Here is a 15,975-nt window from a genome sequence, read left to right on the forward strand (position 1 = left end):
CTCTACCATCTGAGCTACCGAAGCACGACTCACACCCGGTACTCACAGCGTGAGTCGTGCTTCGGTAGCTCAGATGGTAGAGCACTTGCCCGCGAAAGGCAAAGGTTCCGAGTTCGAGTCTCGGTCAGGCACACAGTTTTAATCTGCCAGGAAGTTTCATTCATGAATTATGTTGTCTGCATTGATTACTTTATTTTATCATTGCATATTTTTATATATTTCACTACAATTTCACGATTTTATATATTTTAACTTTATGCTACATAAAACTGCCCTTTTTTCATATTTCCCCACACATCAGTAGCTCATTCCCTTAGAAAAATACCTGAACCCAAAGTTACATAGAAGATAAATACAGGAAATAAATTATCTCTAAAAATCAAGGTCTAGTGTGATAAAACATGGTTAACCACACTATAAGTTGGATTATGAAGGATGTTCTTCTACTTCATTTCCCAAGTTTCTGAATTTTAGCCTGATGTTTTCCAATAGTATTGACTTCTACTGATTCCGAACTATGCCAAATAATATGAGTACTTTTTAAAAGCTCCCAACTGTTTGTATTCACAGTGCCTTCTGTTGCACCAAAATTATAATCTAAATTAAGATCTTGGTTTACAATAGATGAAGCTTTCACTATTAACGGAGAGAGTGTTCTATGTCCAGCCTGCAATAAGTAGATCAGGTGCTCTATGAAATCCCAACTTTAGTAAAATGTGATGTGCACACAACAGCGCAATCATCAAAGAAGCAAATGTCATTCACTCAGACACTAAAGACTCCCATGATAGAAACTTGAAGTTGCTGAATATAACACGTATCTACACAAGTATTCGGGTGACAGATCCCTAGTGAATCAACATAAAAAACTATTTACATTTTTGCTATCAGTAAGCTCTTTAAAGTGTGTGGCGCTACATAATTAACCATCACAAATGGATAGCCACTGACGAAACAGACGTATGTGGATGGTTCACTGGCAATATCATTGGGCAAATGAGGCAGAAAAATGTTCAAAGCAATTTTTTATTTCCTGCAAGTGGCTGAAACACACTTCTTTCAACATTAGCTCATTTTGTGAATGACAGTCCCAAAGTGCTGTGGCCTGAGGGAATTCAAGATGAAATCATTTTTGTTATGTATTCAGATGCTACAGCCTGCATTCAGGAGGAGGTAACTATCCTAAGCTTATGCAGTCTGAATTTAATCCACTTCACCTGTCTGGCCAATGCACTATAAAGTATCATCAAAAGAAGTACACAGCAGCTAAGCAGAAGCAAATAAAATAGTTTCAAAGACAAAGAAAGTGTTACTCAAAATCCACCACTGATGTCATTCTGCAGAGAACTGTTCCCGAACCTAGCACTGCCATCTGAACCTCTCCTAATGACGTGGAGTACATGTTTTCACTGAAGCTAAAATCAAAACAAGAACTTTGTCTTCCTTGTCAGCAGCATTAGACAGTTAAAATCCATCGGCTTGCTGTTGCATTTAGATTTTGTTGAGAATGTCAACTGCATGCAGACTGATATTAGAAGTGGTATGGGGCAGAGGGTAGTGAATATGTTTGACCCTTTTGGCAAGAAATCCACACTACTTGACTTTTGTTAATATCTGCAACGTCCTCAGTGGGGCAGAAGAAGACACTCCCGTGGACATCTCTGCAGAAATATTTCATATCCTAACATTTGCACCATCAATACATAATAACACAGGGTGTCCCAAAAAGAATAACCCGATTTTAAATAGAATTATTTATTAGGAACAAGGGCTTAACACCCACAAATTGCATACTAAATTACTCAGAAAAGACAGAAGTTCATAAAAATCCATCATAAATGTTCAATATGTCCTCCATTGGCTGCACAGACGACATCTAGCCAACAGTCAAATCCATCCCAAACTGAGTGTAAGGTGTCTTCTGTCACTGAAGCTACAGCAGATGATGATCTGGTTTTTAGTTCATCAATGTCACGAGGTAAGTGAGGAATGTAAACACATTGTTTAACATATCCCCACAGGAAGAAATCACATGGTGTTAAGTCAGGGGACCAAGGAGGCCAAGACTGTAAAGCCTGGTCTCACGGTCCTGTATGCCCTATCTAACGTTGAGGCACATTGGCATTGAGGAAACTGCGCACATTGTTATGCCAGTGCGGTGGCGTTCCATCTTGCTGATAGATGAAATGGTCAGAGCCAAGTTGTGGGAATAACCAGTTCCATAGCATTGCAAGATATGATTGTCCTGTTACGGTTTCTTCCTCAAAAAAAGTAGGGTCCATAAACCTAGCTTTGGGAAACAGCACAAAAACCATTCACTTTTGGTGAATCACATTTGTGTCCAATTGTTTCATGAGGATTTTCGAGCCCCCATATATGCACATTATGACGGTGAACCTTACTGCTAATATGGAAAGTTGCTTCATCACTGAAAATCACCCGTAACATAAAAGTGTCATCTTCCATGTCCTCTAGAATAGCACTGCTAAAGTCCATTCGTTTCACTTTGTCAGTATCTCAAAGAGCTTGTACCAGTTGTAATCGGTATGGTTTGAGGGCTAAATGATGCCGTAACACACACCACACTGTCATGTGTGGTAGCTCAAGTTCTTGGCTAGCACGACTCGTACACTTGCAGGGGCTCTGCTCAAATGCTCGTCAGATATGTTCCACTGTTTGTTCAGGACATGTGGCCGGCCAGGACTTTTGCCTTTACAGAGGCACCCTGTTTCTTCAAACTGGTTATACCACCATCAAATGTTCTTTGCTGATGGTGGTTTAGCACGAAATCGAATAGGAAATGCCCACTGAAGTGCAATCACTGATCGAGTACGACTAAATTCAATAACACAATACGCCTTCCATTGTGTGAACGCCATATTGCGTGAGACTGGCTGCACGCTCCAGGTCAGCGCTCGTAGCAACATCTAGCAGATTTTTTCTGAAACTCTAGACCATGCCAATTACATATAGTGTTGTTTCAGTTACCTAGTGACATTTGTCTCAATATTATTGCAAGTTAAAATTGGGCCATTCTTTTTGGGACACCCTGTATAAGGAGATCATTTTCCTCCTACAAAAATGGTCTTTCTGATCAATGACATTCTATGATCACAGAGATCTGTAGAAGTACCCGATCGTTCAAAATTAAATGTAAGGTGGTGGACCCTAGTAATTTCAGTGAAAGTGGACTATTTTGTAAACAGATGTGACCAAATATAATTTTCTTCTGTTAGTGCAGTATAGACTTGAAAAATCAAAAAATAAGCAATGTAAAATGTAACTTCTTAATGCACTATTTTTTTCTTTCTGGGTTATTTAAGTGCATATTAAGACAATATAACATGCTGTGGAGTAATTCAGAAATTGAATTCAGTTTGTATTATTGTTAACAAAACATTTTTGTGATATTACTTATTTTCTTACTTATTTTACTCATTTTCATTACATGAATATGTACATATTTTGGATGTTGATATTACAAAAAACATACATGCTTACAAAAACATACATGCTCTAATAAATGTTCGGTAAGGGGAAAACTGCATTACATATTAGATTAAATGCAACCAAAGAGGTGTCACCCGCTCAGCTTTGAACTTGGATTTTCTCAAACTGTGGTTAAGTGCACTTATCTCCCTTGGTTTCTAGCCACCTCCAAGGAAACAGAGAGAGAAGTGTCAAAAGGGAATCAATACAACATTAATACACCAAAACATTAGGGAAGGCAATGTGTATGATGGAGATGGGATATATTAATGCATGGAAAGTTCTGGCTGAGAATAAAAAAATAAACAAAAAAATTATAACAACCAAAGAGGTGTCACCCGCTCAGCTTTAAACTTGGATTTTCTCAAACTGTGGTTAAGTGCACTTATCTCCCTTGGTTTCTAGCCACCTCCAAGGAAACAGAGAGAGAAGTGTCAAAAGGGAGTCAATACAACATTAATACACCAAAACATTAGGGAAGGCAATGTGTATGATGGAGATGGGATATATTTATGCATGGAAAGTTCTGGTTGAGAATAAAAAAATAAACAAAAAAATTATAACAACAAAATCAATTACTGACAAAATTATTTAATTGGATAGATAAAAAAACTACTCACCAAGTGGTGGCAGAACACACACATAAAAGACAGTTGTAATTGGCAAGCTTTCAGAGCCAGTGGCTCCCTCTTCAGGCAGAAGGCTTGAAGGGGAAGGAGTTTGCTTATCTGCTACTGCAACAATACCTAACCACAGAACTATGGATATATATCAGAACAACGCCAGTAACAAGTCCTAAGGGTCTTCAAGAAGGTATGGCTGACTAAACTGTTCTTGGTTTTAAAGCTCCATCACCTGAATTACAATTATTAACTTTCAACAGTTGTCATCGCCATTGCCTTTAGGAGCTAAAAACCACTGACTGCTGCGAATGGCAGTGTCTTCCACATACGAATGAAGCAGTACAGTTCAGGGGACTGAATTTCCACATAAATGGAAAGGCAAGTCAAGTAATTTGTAGCAGACGTGTTCTTCCACAGGACAATGTGACACCAAGGACTGGGTGGGGTGAACATCTCCTTTGAAACTGATGCTCGATGGATGTAGGAGGTGAGAATAGAGTTCTTTGTAATAATATATGTTTTTGAGTGGGGTCCATCTTTAGCAAAACACAATTTTGTTTTTTGTACCAGACATGTTTCACTGCAGTTGCAGCATCATTAGTGGGTATTTTATTATTATGGCTATTTAACATAAGGAATGTTCTTTACTGTTTAAATACATACAAATATTAGTTTCTAAATTGTAATTACAGGTTTGCGGAGAGCACATAAAATTCTGTATTCGTACCTTCTTACCATATGGTGTGGTTTTCCTGCTGTATTATATTTTTACAGTGACTGTTTTCCTTTACAGTTTGTCACCTGCACCTATATAACTTAATGTAGTCAAAACATTTATGCTGTTATCGCTATGCCTGAGATTAATAATTCATGTCAAAGGTTGTGTGTAAAGAAAGAAAGAGAGAGAGAGAGAGAGAGAGATAATTGGTTTGAGGGTTTGTCATTATAATTATATTTATTTCTTTTTTCAATGTGTGTGTGCGTGTGTGTGTGTGTGTGTGTGTGTGTGTGTGTGTGTGTGTGGCGGGGGTGGGGGGTGGGGGGTAGTTCTATAGGTTGGTATCATCTAATAATTCTTTGAGGGCAGAGAACAGACTTCCATTGCAGAGAGCTGTGTATTCATTTACTACTTGCTTTCCTTCAACTCTGGCTTTTTGTATTTGATAATTTTCTTCAATTATTAGTTTTTGTAGGGGGCTATTGCTGCATTTGAAAATTTTCAAATCAGTGTTGATGTCTGTTGGGCGGTGTCCATAAGGTGTTCAGCAAATGTGGAATGACAGCTGTTGCTTTCTAATGCTCTTCTGTGTTTCTGGTATTAAAGTTTCTGCTTGTCTGTCCTATATAAACTGATTTGCAGTTCTGACATGTTAGTTGGTAAATACCAGATGTGTTGTGTTTGTCTGTGCTTGTGTTGGTTGTCCTTATTTTCCTCTGGTTGTCCTTATTTTCCTCTGCGTTGAGTTGTCTGTCCTGTAGGCTATTTTAAGCCCTTGTTTTTTTAATATGTTGCCTATTCTGTGGGCTACTTTGTTGTTTTAGGTGAGAGTGAACCACTTGTTTATTGTTGTGGATTTCTTGTTCATTTGTGTGTTTGTAAGTTAGTGAGAAGGCTTTTGTGTGTTGGGTGTCTTTTTTAATTTTGTTTTAATTTTGTGGTTCAGTTTATCTGTAGTGTTTGTGTCATATCCATTCTCTACAGCTATTTGTCTGATTGTCTGTAATTCAGTGTTATAGCTGCTTTCAATGAGTGGAGTTTTGTTCAGTCTGTGTAGCATATATTGGAAACCGGCTAGTTTGTGTGTAGTCAGACGATTGGAATGTTTGTGAATGGCTGTGCTGGTGGTGGTTCCTTTTCTGAATAAGGAGAACTGGTGTTGGTTGTTGTGTCTGTGTAGTGTGAGGCCAAGGAAATGTAACATTTTCTTGTTATCTGTTTCTAAGGTGGTTTTATATCATTATGGCGTTGTTGGATGCAACTGGGTGTTTCATCTAGCTGGTAAACAGTGACAGTGACAACTCAATAATAGAACTTGACAATGAAGAAGATGACAAAAAAAGAAACAGTAAGTGAAACCACACACACACACACACACACACACACACACACACACACACACACACACACAACCTTTCACATGACTTATTAATCTCAGGCATAGCCATTACAGTTTAGAAATCGTAATTTTTGAGTAAATGTTTTGACTACATTAAGTTGCATATAGTTGCAGATGACAAACTTTCAAAAAAATAAAAAAAATAAAATAAAAACAGTCGCTGTAAAAACGTAACACTGCACGAAAATGACACCGTGTGCTAAGAAGGTATTAGCACTCCGTCTTCAGACCACAAGTGGCCCATCAGGACCATCCAACCGCCGTGTTATCCTCAGTTGAGGATGCGGATAGGAGGGGCGTGTGGTCAGCACACCGCTCTCCCACTTGTTATGATGGTTGTCTTTGCCCGGAGCCACTACTATTCGGTCTAGTAGCTCCTCAATTGGCATCACGAGGCTGAGTGCACCCCGAAAAATGGCAAAAGCACTTGGCAGCTAGATGGTCACCCATCCAAGTGACAGGCATGCCCAACAGCGCTTAACTTCAGTGATCTCACAGGAACTGGTGTCTCTGTTGTGATTCGCCAACCATTCAAAGCTTGGGCTGCTGAGTTTCACGGCCTCAGTCGAAAGTGTCAATTTGTTACTGACGTTCACAAAGAATCCTACGCAGATTCCATGGTATGGGATCCTATTATCCGGTCGGCGCCCGACAAAGAAGTAAGGCAACGTGCCCTTCAGTTGGCAAATCCGACTCTAGATGAAGTCCTCTCCATTGCGCAGTCCATTGAAATTTCTCGCGCCGCTTGAGCGCAAATAGAGGTGTGGGGTGACATCAGGGACATACAACCTCTGTGCGCTGTTGATGACGTGTGCGGCGTGTCCCCGCCGGCAGACGTGGCTGCAGTACGCTCCCACGTGCAGCCTCGGCCTAACCGTAAACAACCCTCTCAGAAACTGCAGCAAAACCCCCGGCAACTTCCTTCATGTCCATGGTGTTTTACGAAACATTCACGCGAAGTCTTCCATTTGCAAATCCAACCGCATACATGATGTTCATGACCATGACGCTGATTCTGCTTCAGTGTTGTCTGTCAATTGCACTTCTTCCGTTTCAGGGAAGTTATTCTTCACAGTCCAAATCCTTGGTCGGAATGTTCGCATGCAGATGGATACTGGTTCTGCTGCCACCATCATTAATTCTCAAATGTATCTTCAGTTGCGTTCTCCACTCCTATCACCTGTCACTCGGCCATTACAGACGTACAATAAACAGAAGATTTCTCTCTTGGGACAATTTAATGCTGAGGTATCTTACAAATCCGTCGTTCGCACTGTTCCCATATTTGTGGTCGACCAGAGTAATGCAGAAAATCTTTTTGGTTTCGATGCCTTTCGCGTTTTTGGGTTCTCCATAGATGACTCTGTCAATATCGTCTCTGATGCTATTCCTTATGCTCAATTGGATTCCTAGTCGACGACATTTTCGTCCCTTTTTTCTCCTGGGTTAGGCCGAGCAAACGACATCTTGTTCTTGCCACGGACGCCTCTCAATACGGGGTCGGTGCAGTACTTGCGCACCGTTTTTCTGACGGTTCTGAACAACCCATTGCTTATGCCTCCAAAACGCCCACAGATGCCCAACAAAAGTATTCTCAAATTGAAAAAGAAGCTTTGGCCATCATTTATGCTCTTCATAAGTTTCGTATTTTTCTCTATGGATCAAAATTTCATCTTGTTACGGATCACAAACTACTTGTTTGCTTGTTTCATCCATCAACGTCACTTCCCGACAACGTCACTTCGCCGCGTGTTGTGGTACCTGCGTCTTTGCATGCTTCGGTCTTGCGCCTCCTTCACCAAGGGCACTGGGGTGTCTCTCGCACAAAATCTCTGGCGCGCCGTCATGTGTACTGGCCTGGCATTGACTCTGAAATAGCACACATGGTCGCTGCCTGCGGCCCTTCTGCATCACAGGCCACCGCCCCGAAGTCATCTTTGTTACTGTGACCTTCGCCTGAGATGCCCTGGGAGTGCATTCATGCTGACTTTGCGGGACCTTTTTTCGGTACTTATTGGCTACTCATAATTGATGCCTACTCTACCTTTCCTTTCATTGTCCGTTGCATGTCGCCTACCACCGCGGCAACCACTAGTGCTCTCGCCCGCATTTTTTCTTTGGAAGGCCTTCCCTCTACTCTTGTTACTGACAATGGTCCGCAATTTGCCTCTTCCGAATTTGCGGATTTTTGTGCTCGTCACAGAGTCATGCATGTCACGGCCCCTCCGTTCCATCCACAATCAAACGGTGAGGCTGAACGACTGGTCCGCACGTTTAAGGCTCAGATGACGAAACTCCTGACTTCTTCTGCTGCTGATGATGCGCTTCTCCAATTACTGGCTTCTTACCGTTTCACCCCCATGGGCGACCACAGCCCAGCTGAGCTCTTACATGGCCGATAGCCCCGCACGCTACTTCATCTTCTGCGGCCTTCCACCTCATGGCCGCAGGTGCCTTCGCTTGGCCGGTTCACCGCCGACGACCTTGTATGAGTACGGGGATATGGCAGGCGGCCAAAAAGGAGTCCGGGCCGCATCTTATGACACCGTGGCCGACGCCTGTATGAAATCCAGAAGGGACACGGGTGTTGCAGTGCGTCATTCGGACCAGCTTCGGCCTCGTGTGCTAGCAACGCCTGTTCTGAATGCTGCTACACCACCTTCAGCTCTACCTGACGCTCGGATTCTTGGCATCTCTCATTACTCACAACACAGCCCTCTTCCCGTCATCTCCGTGCCCGTACAAGAACGGACGCCACCAGGAGACGTGCCCATGCAGGAACCGGATGACCATCATCTGTTGGAGCAACTCTACTCACCTCCTTCTCCTACGGACGCCGACACATCGCCCGTGTCTCCTGTTATATCAACCGGACTTGCCGCAACAGGCAAATTGGTGCACGGGGCCCCAGCAGATTCGACCCCTACATCTCCTGTCATCTCAACCCATTATCATCGGGGACACTTCCGTCCGTACGGGAAGCCTCCTCCTCGAGACTTTACGGCCAGTCATACAACGCCTATGGACATTAGCAATCTACAGGCCACTTCCATCAAGACCAGTGCAAAAATTTCAAAAGGGGGGAAAAGTGTTGTGACTCGCCGATCAATCAAAGTGCCGCCACGCAATTACGCGCGTCCTCTACATGCGGTGCTGTCTGCCAGCAATGCAGCAGCTGCGCCAACTAAGCGGCCAGCCAGCCAGCGGCCGCTAGACTTGGACTCAGTGCTCACTTGAATGTTATCATGATCACATGTCTTGCTTTGTCAACGTGCTCAGTGACTTACATGTGTTGTGTCATTTTGAAATATATGTGTTCAAATTGACGTTATAACAGTATCCACTGTGGCAAGGCCGTTGCCTAGGAAGGTAAGAATGCACAATTTTATGTGCTCTTCAAAAACCTGTAATTACAATTTAGAAACTAATATTTACATGTATTTAAACAGTAAAGAACATTCCTTATGTTTAACAGCCATAATCATAAAAAAAACCACTGATGATGCTGCAACTGCAGTGAAACATGTCTGGTACAAAAAACAAAATTTTGTTTTGCTAAAGGTGGACCCCACTCAAAAATACATGTTATTGTTAAAGCAACCACAGACAAAAGAGCTTCAACATCAAGATGATTAGTGTTCTTTGTGTTTACTTAGTGTCCAAAGCCCACCCGATGTTCCACAAAACTTGTAATTCTAGACTCTGCTGGAATTACTGTGTTTTGGTTTAATTGTGAATGCTTCATTAATAACCACACTTCAATATGTTTAATATTTTGCAATAGTGGTCATGCTCTAAGCAGTTTTCCACCACAATCTATTTGGTTCACTTCATTTTATACAGCACATGTTTGGCACAGTGCTCAGAAAAAGAGCAAAAGGTTTCTCTCACTTAAACACTGAGATGTTCACAAGAAATACTGCACACACCTGACACTTGAAACCCCATGTAATGAAATATCAGAATGGGTCAGAATACGAGTCTTCACCAATACCTCTGGAGAACATATCCCATCTTGCAAGTCACTACTTCACAATGTGGAGGAAATGCTGCTAGTTTGGTTTCTTACATTGACATACAATGCATATGTCCCCAACTGCACACGAAAGCATTCACAACTTCTTATCTGCTGTAGCTGTCACCGCTGAGTGTGCCTTAACTGGAGCCATCTTAGCACTATTTACTAATGTGTTCATGTCAGCAGTAAGTGGCTTTAACTTCTGAACATTATGACATTGAGAGTTTTGACAGTTCTTGAATTGTAACTCAATTGACACACCATGATAACTGAATGGTTTTTACTCAACACAGGTTACATTTATCATGGTTGCCACAAGTATCCTCAAGTGAAATTCCCTGATATTTCCCTGATTTCCAGACAAGTTTTAGCATTTTCCCTGACAAATTTTGAGATCTCAAGGGTAAGTACAGACATTAAGTTGACAATCCATCTTTGCAGCTATGGTACACGAAAAATAGTGCCAAACAAGGAAATATCTAAATAAAACTTTCAAGCAGACTGTGTTTCCTAATGTGAGCAAAAATCTTAAGAACCAACATCAACATCTTTTGTAATGAACTGTTTTTAGATGGAGAAAGCAAGCCAAACAGTACATGTGTTTCATTAAGACCACAGATGTTATTGTATTTCAATAAAACAAAACACATTTTGTGACAAAAATAAGCATTTCCTTGGTGTCACAAGACAGATTTAAAATACCTTCACTGATTTCAGAAATAACCTCGGAAAAACATAGGGCCCTTGAAAGTTATGTATAAGGTGGGGAAGAGCTGTGTAACCCAACAATATAGGTAGTTGCCAATAAAATGTTGGTTCTACTATGTTCATTACTGTCGGTTATCACAAACTATGTAACATCTATTATCTTACAGCTATTATGTGATTTTTCTTTTGAGAAATATTTGGGTACACAGCGTACAAACTGCCAGCGACAGCCATATTTTTTTTCTTATGATTGCACATACTTTCTAATATATAAATTACTTTCAAAGTGCCAAAATGTGCTAGAATAAATAAAATGTCCATAAAACGCCACACCTTGCAATGTACTTGAGGTGAGACAGTCGCAATTTTTGAAATTCAATGCCTGTGGCCTCTGACCTGCTGAGGAGCACTAGAGCCCTGGGTCCATGGATAAACCACAAAAATCTGTTGTATTATGCCACATACAAACAGACGCGGCCTGCAGGCAGGTCGGTGAGACTAGATCTTATGGGCAGGACACGCACGTTAGTGGGAAATGAAGGGCTTCAGATCGGCAGACCTGACCTCTTAGAGATACCTGCAGAAATGGCCTGCTGTTTTGACCTGCTGCAGGAATCCAATAGTGTGCCCAGCTATTCAGGAGTCACAGACACCATGTTGATGAAATGGGACCGCAGTGATCAATCCATGAAATGGATAACTTGGGCAAATACTCTGAGGATCAATAATAATGAGGATAGGTAGCAACTCACCGTAAAGATGACCTCTGATCCACAGACAGGCACATAGAAAAGACAATCGCATTCTCACAACTAAATTTTCGGCCATAGCCTTTGTCAGAAACCGAGAATTCACATAATCACTCAGACACAACTTACGCACAGATGACCGCCATCTCCGGCCACAGCGTCTACAGTCTCTGAGAATCAGATCCAAACAAACCACTCCTCGTGCCTCCCTGCCTCTCATCCGCAGCTGCTACGCTAACAGTGACAAGTGGTGGCAGCATCAACTGCAAGCTGAGGGGATGGGTAGGAAGATGAGAAGCACTAATAATGAGTGAGTAGGGAAGCAACGCACGTGCTCAGCTGCACCCAACCGCTGACAATGCATGATGTCTCAGTAAAGAAATCATTTCATCTACTGAGACAAAAATGAGATTTTTTTCAGTGTTTTTTTCCCCCCAGATTTCCCTGACACGTTAGGAATTCCTTGATATTCCCTGATTTCCAGAGCCTGTGACAACCCTTTTCATTACTTGATTCTTTCATTTATTAATTATTCACCCAGTTGCATACATTTCATCCTGAAGAAGAAACTTCATGGATGTGGAACTAGTAATGTATACATTAACCACAGGATGTATCTGTCACAAACTGCATCAATGATTAACAACTGTTAAATTTTTCTGTTGTTGTGATCTATTCTCACCAATTCAGAAAGAATCTGGCATAGTGAGATTAACAGGGAAGCTGATAATTGAAAAATACCATAATTTGTGACAGTTAGCTAATCTTGGACTGTCAGGTTAATGCTCAGTGCAACAGATATTCTGATCTTTCCTACACCTTAGAGGAAAAAAAATGAAAGCAGTTCTATCCCTTTGGAAGAAATACTTAAAATAGCTATGTCAATTTGAAGCTGCCAGATTTAGTAAAGACAATTGCTCAGCCAATGCTACTGACAAAGGCGTACAAACCACAAAATAAGTTTTGGCAGTCTTGAGAAAAGCAGGCAAACTGAAAAGTTACTGAGTGTAGAACTCACTGTCAAGTGGCTGTTTCAAGACAGTGTATGACATGATGGGTCAATACGACAGAAACTGAGACAGCTGCGAGTTTTTTCAGTTGTCACAAAAGTAAAACAAGAACGATACCCAGATCAGAATAACCAAGTGACTGACAGCGAAGCACATCTGAGTAAGGAAGGGGGCGATGTTGTTGGTTCGTCAGGGCACGTGTGCACAGTATGGCGCAGCAGCAACACCTGTGCTATTCCTTACTGCTCTATCTTCTCATGCTGCCTTTGAATGAAGCTTAACAAACGCATTCCTGCGTATAAAATGATACCTGGCTGCTATTATTTGTATATCTCTTATAAGCAACAGGTAACACACTGTAATGCCACTTAGTTCAGAATCACTTTCTTCCTCTGCACCACTGTTATCTGAGCTCTCGTCCATGGACGAGTCACTGGAATTGTTCAAGGATATAATTAAATTTTCAGACTTACTCTCCACATTCAATTCACTTTTCAATGCTTCTTTAACAACCGTTTCTGTGTGGGGCACAACATTACTCCACTTCTCTGGCATCATTTGTGACACTGCTTCCTCTAATGGTCTTTGAATTTCTGTCATAGCGAAGCTTTTGTTACTTGTTGCTACTTTATGTTTAATCTGTGCCCAAACCATTTTGATGGTGTTGAAGTGGCAGCGGTATGGTGGAAGCTTAAGAACTCTGTGCCCACGTCCTGAATTTTCACATTAGAGCATTTCAATCATTCAACAGTGGCAGCTTTCTTCATTGCCATCTTTAATAACTGAACTGTAGGGAGGGCCGATTTAGATTTTCCAATAGTTGCCACTTCAACATGGTTTTCTGACAGAATAATTGGCCTTCATCCAGATTTTGTAGACACACAAAATGCCTTCAAATGGCACATTAATGATATTTCTTAAAAATCAACAATGCCATGCTACACTGTCACCTTTCTCCTTTATAATTTTCTGTCCATTAATTTTTTTGTACAGAATACCGAGGGCTCTGACAATTGTTGACAAAGACATCTTGCTGCCACTGAATAACTCTGCCTCACGAAGAGTGACACACAGCTTTTTTTACAGTTGAATGTTCTTTTCTTAATACCCATATATATGGCGATGAACTGCAACTTGTTGAAAAGGGTCAAAGTTTCTTATACGCGGTTCTGTTCTTTTCGTTTTACTGGGTGTCTGCAATTTGGATGAACCAAGCTCTTCCCCTTCCGGACAGTATTTCTCCTTACAAATTTAACGGCAGTATTTTTGCGTGTCTTCAAAGCATCTACAGTTCTTTCGACTCCCTTCATTACAGGCAATAGAGTACACCATTGCCTCTCTCCTCCTTGAAATATTTTCACATCAAGCACACAAACTCATATGTGTGACCAAGTAAAACATGGGCAGATTGCTGAATTTTCCATTTAGCAACCAAACTTGATTGTACACTTCCACTGCAAGCTTCAGACATTCTGTAGTGCAATATAAATTCCCCACACAGAGAAATGAAGCACACAGCAAAACAGACCACAACTGTTTACATTACCGCTCACGAGCGTCATCTGCAACGAGCTGCAATAGTTGTTACTGCAGTAGCAGAGAGATCTGACAATGGTGAACAGAACAGGAGGTGCAGCCAAATGTGCTCTCAAACTGGCTGTTGCTATGGTAACAGCCATGTAAACAGCTAGATGTCAATCACTTTTATTCTGATCTGGATATAATTAAGTTACCTAACAAACACTGCCACTGACCAAAAGAATGTTCAAAGATACACACTGTAGATGAAATATTACATTATCTCAAGTCAATGAAATATGTATATCTATTTTTGTTCTTTACAGATCAATAACTTTCAAATCCATCAAGCTATCAAAACAAATAAAATGTCCACTGACAGCTCTTGATTAGCACTGTCGAAAGAAAGCACTATAATTTTTAATAAGCAAGTACAACTTGAATAGCGAGTTGGAATATTTATTGTGATGATTAAAAAACTCACTTCAGTAATTTAATATGCACAGCAGCAGTATGGAATATGAAAGAGCAATCTGCAAATAAATCATAAATGAAGTGCCCAAGAAAAATACCATCATCACCATGTAAAACCTATTATAGATCTAATCCCGTTGGGTGTGTAACACTATTGTTGGTAATAAGTTTTAATATTATTTATATCTGCTGAAGCGTCCACACATAATGGATGAGAGGCAATATGTAAGATTTACTGTCAATCATATGTCAGAGGAAGCAGTGCATAAGCATGAATTGTGTGTTTGATTTAGATATGCTGTTTTAGTAATAAATGCACAATAAAAGCCTTTTTATGCTTTCCAATGGCAGACTGATGGCTACACAAGCCTTGGTCAGTTTTTTGTATGTGCTGGTTGAGGTAAGACTCGCGCAGATGTTAAGTACGTCACACATTCCTAAAAAGAGTTTAAAATTTTTTGTGCAATAGGTCTAGGAACTTACATCTTTTATTTACTCATGAGGTAAGGAAAGTTTTCTACAGCACATTTTGCAGATTTAACTCTGAACTGCAGTTTGGTGTTCAGAGATCTCTTATGAGTATACATATTCATAATACTTAAAAATAGATTTGTAATGATTTTCACGGAGCACTAATGAACAAAACTTTAAATTATTTTGATAAAGTATAATACTTGTAACCCAGATGCTCAACTGTCGAAGAAAGAGGAAGCATATCAATCCGTCATTGCACTTACAGTGTTTCGAAACATGTTGAAAAGGCACTAACAGATATCCATAGCTGCTTCCCAATGTAACTTGTATTCTTTCTCATATATGAACATTTCAAAGAGTATACAGTTCACATTTCTGTGAAACATTTGTGACTTTTCCATTAACTGAACCCAAAATTCCTTCAATTGTAATTTGTTAATAAATTTTTCTTATCTAATATGACGACAAAAATTTCATAAACCAGGTACGAAATATTTAGTTGTAGTACAGTGCACAGTACCTGTGTACATCTGGAAAAATGTCTGATAATAATGGCAGCAGAGAAGATCCCAGACCAGAGCCTGTGCCACCTCCAACTGAGAAAAGGAGCAAGAAACCATGCAACTGATCGCAAGATTCTGCTGACTTCCGAAGCAAGTTTTCTATCTTGCTTGCGTATCTTCTACCATGAGACAAGTTTCCTTCAGCCCTGAAAGGAAAGAAAAATGTAGAAATCTCTGTTGCATATAATCTCTCAAGAAAATCAAAGGACCAGTCAGGACAAGGTTGTTAAAC

The 15,975-nt window shown here is 40.7% G+C and overlaps 1 protein-coding gene across 2 annotated transcripts in view; it reads right to left on the reverse strand.

Annotated features, from left to right (window-relative positions):
• The window catches only part of LOC124795002 (tubulin epsilon chain-like), a 145,675-nt gene that overhangs the window by 80,457 nt on the left and 49,243 nt on the right, over window positions 1-15,975 (reverse strand). For both annotated transcript variants that reach the window (XM_047258756.1, XM_047258755.1), the window contains exon 4: window positions 15,701-15,889. In XM_047258756.1, the coding sequence (XP_047114712.1) occupies window positions 15,701-15,889 (189 nt within the window). The remainder of the gene's footprint in view (window positions 1-15,700; window positions 15,890-15,975) is intronic.

Source organism: Schistocerca piceifrons, chromosome 4 (genome assembly GCF_021461385.2).
Source record: "Schistocerca piceifrons isolate TAMUIC-IGC-003096 chromosome 4, iqSchPice1.1, whole genome shotgun sequence".
Classification (NCBI taxonomy): Eukaryota; Metazoa; Arthropoda; class Insecta; order Orthoptera; family Acrididae; genus Schistocerca; species Schistocerca piceifrons.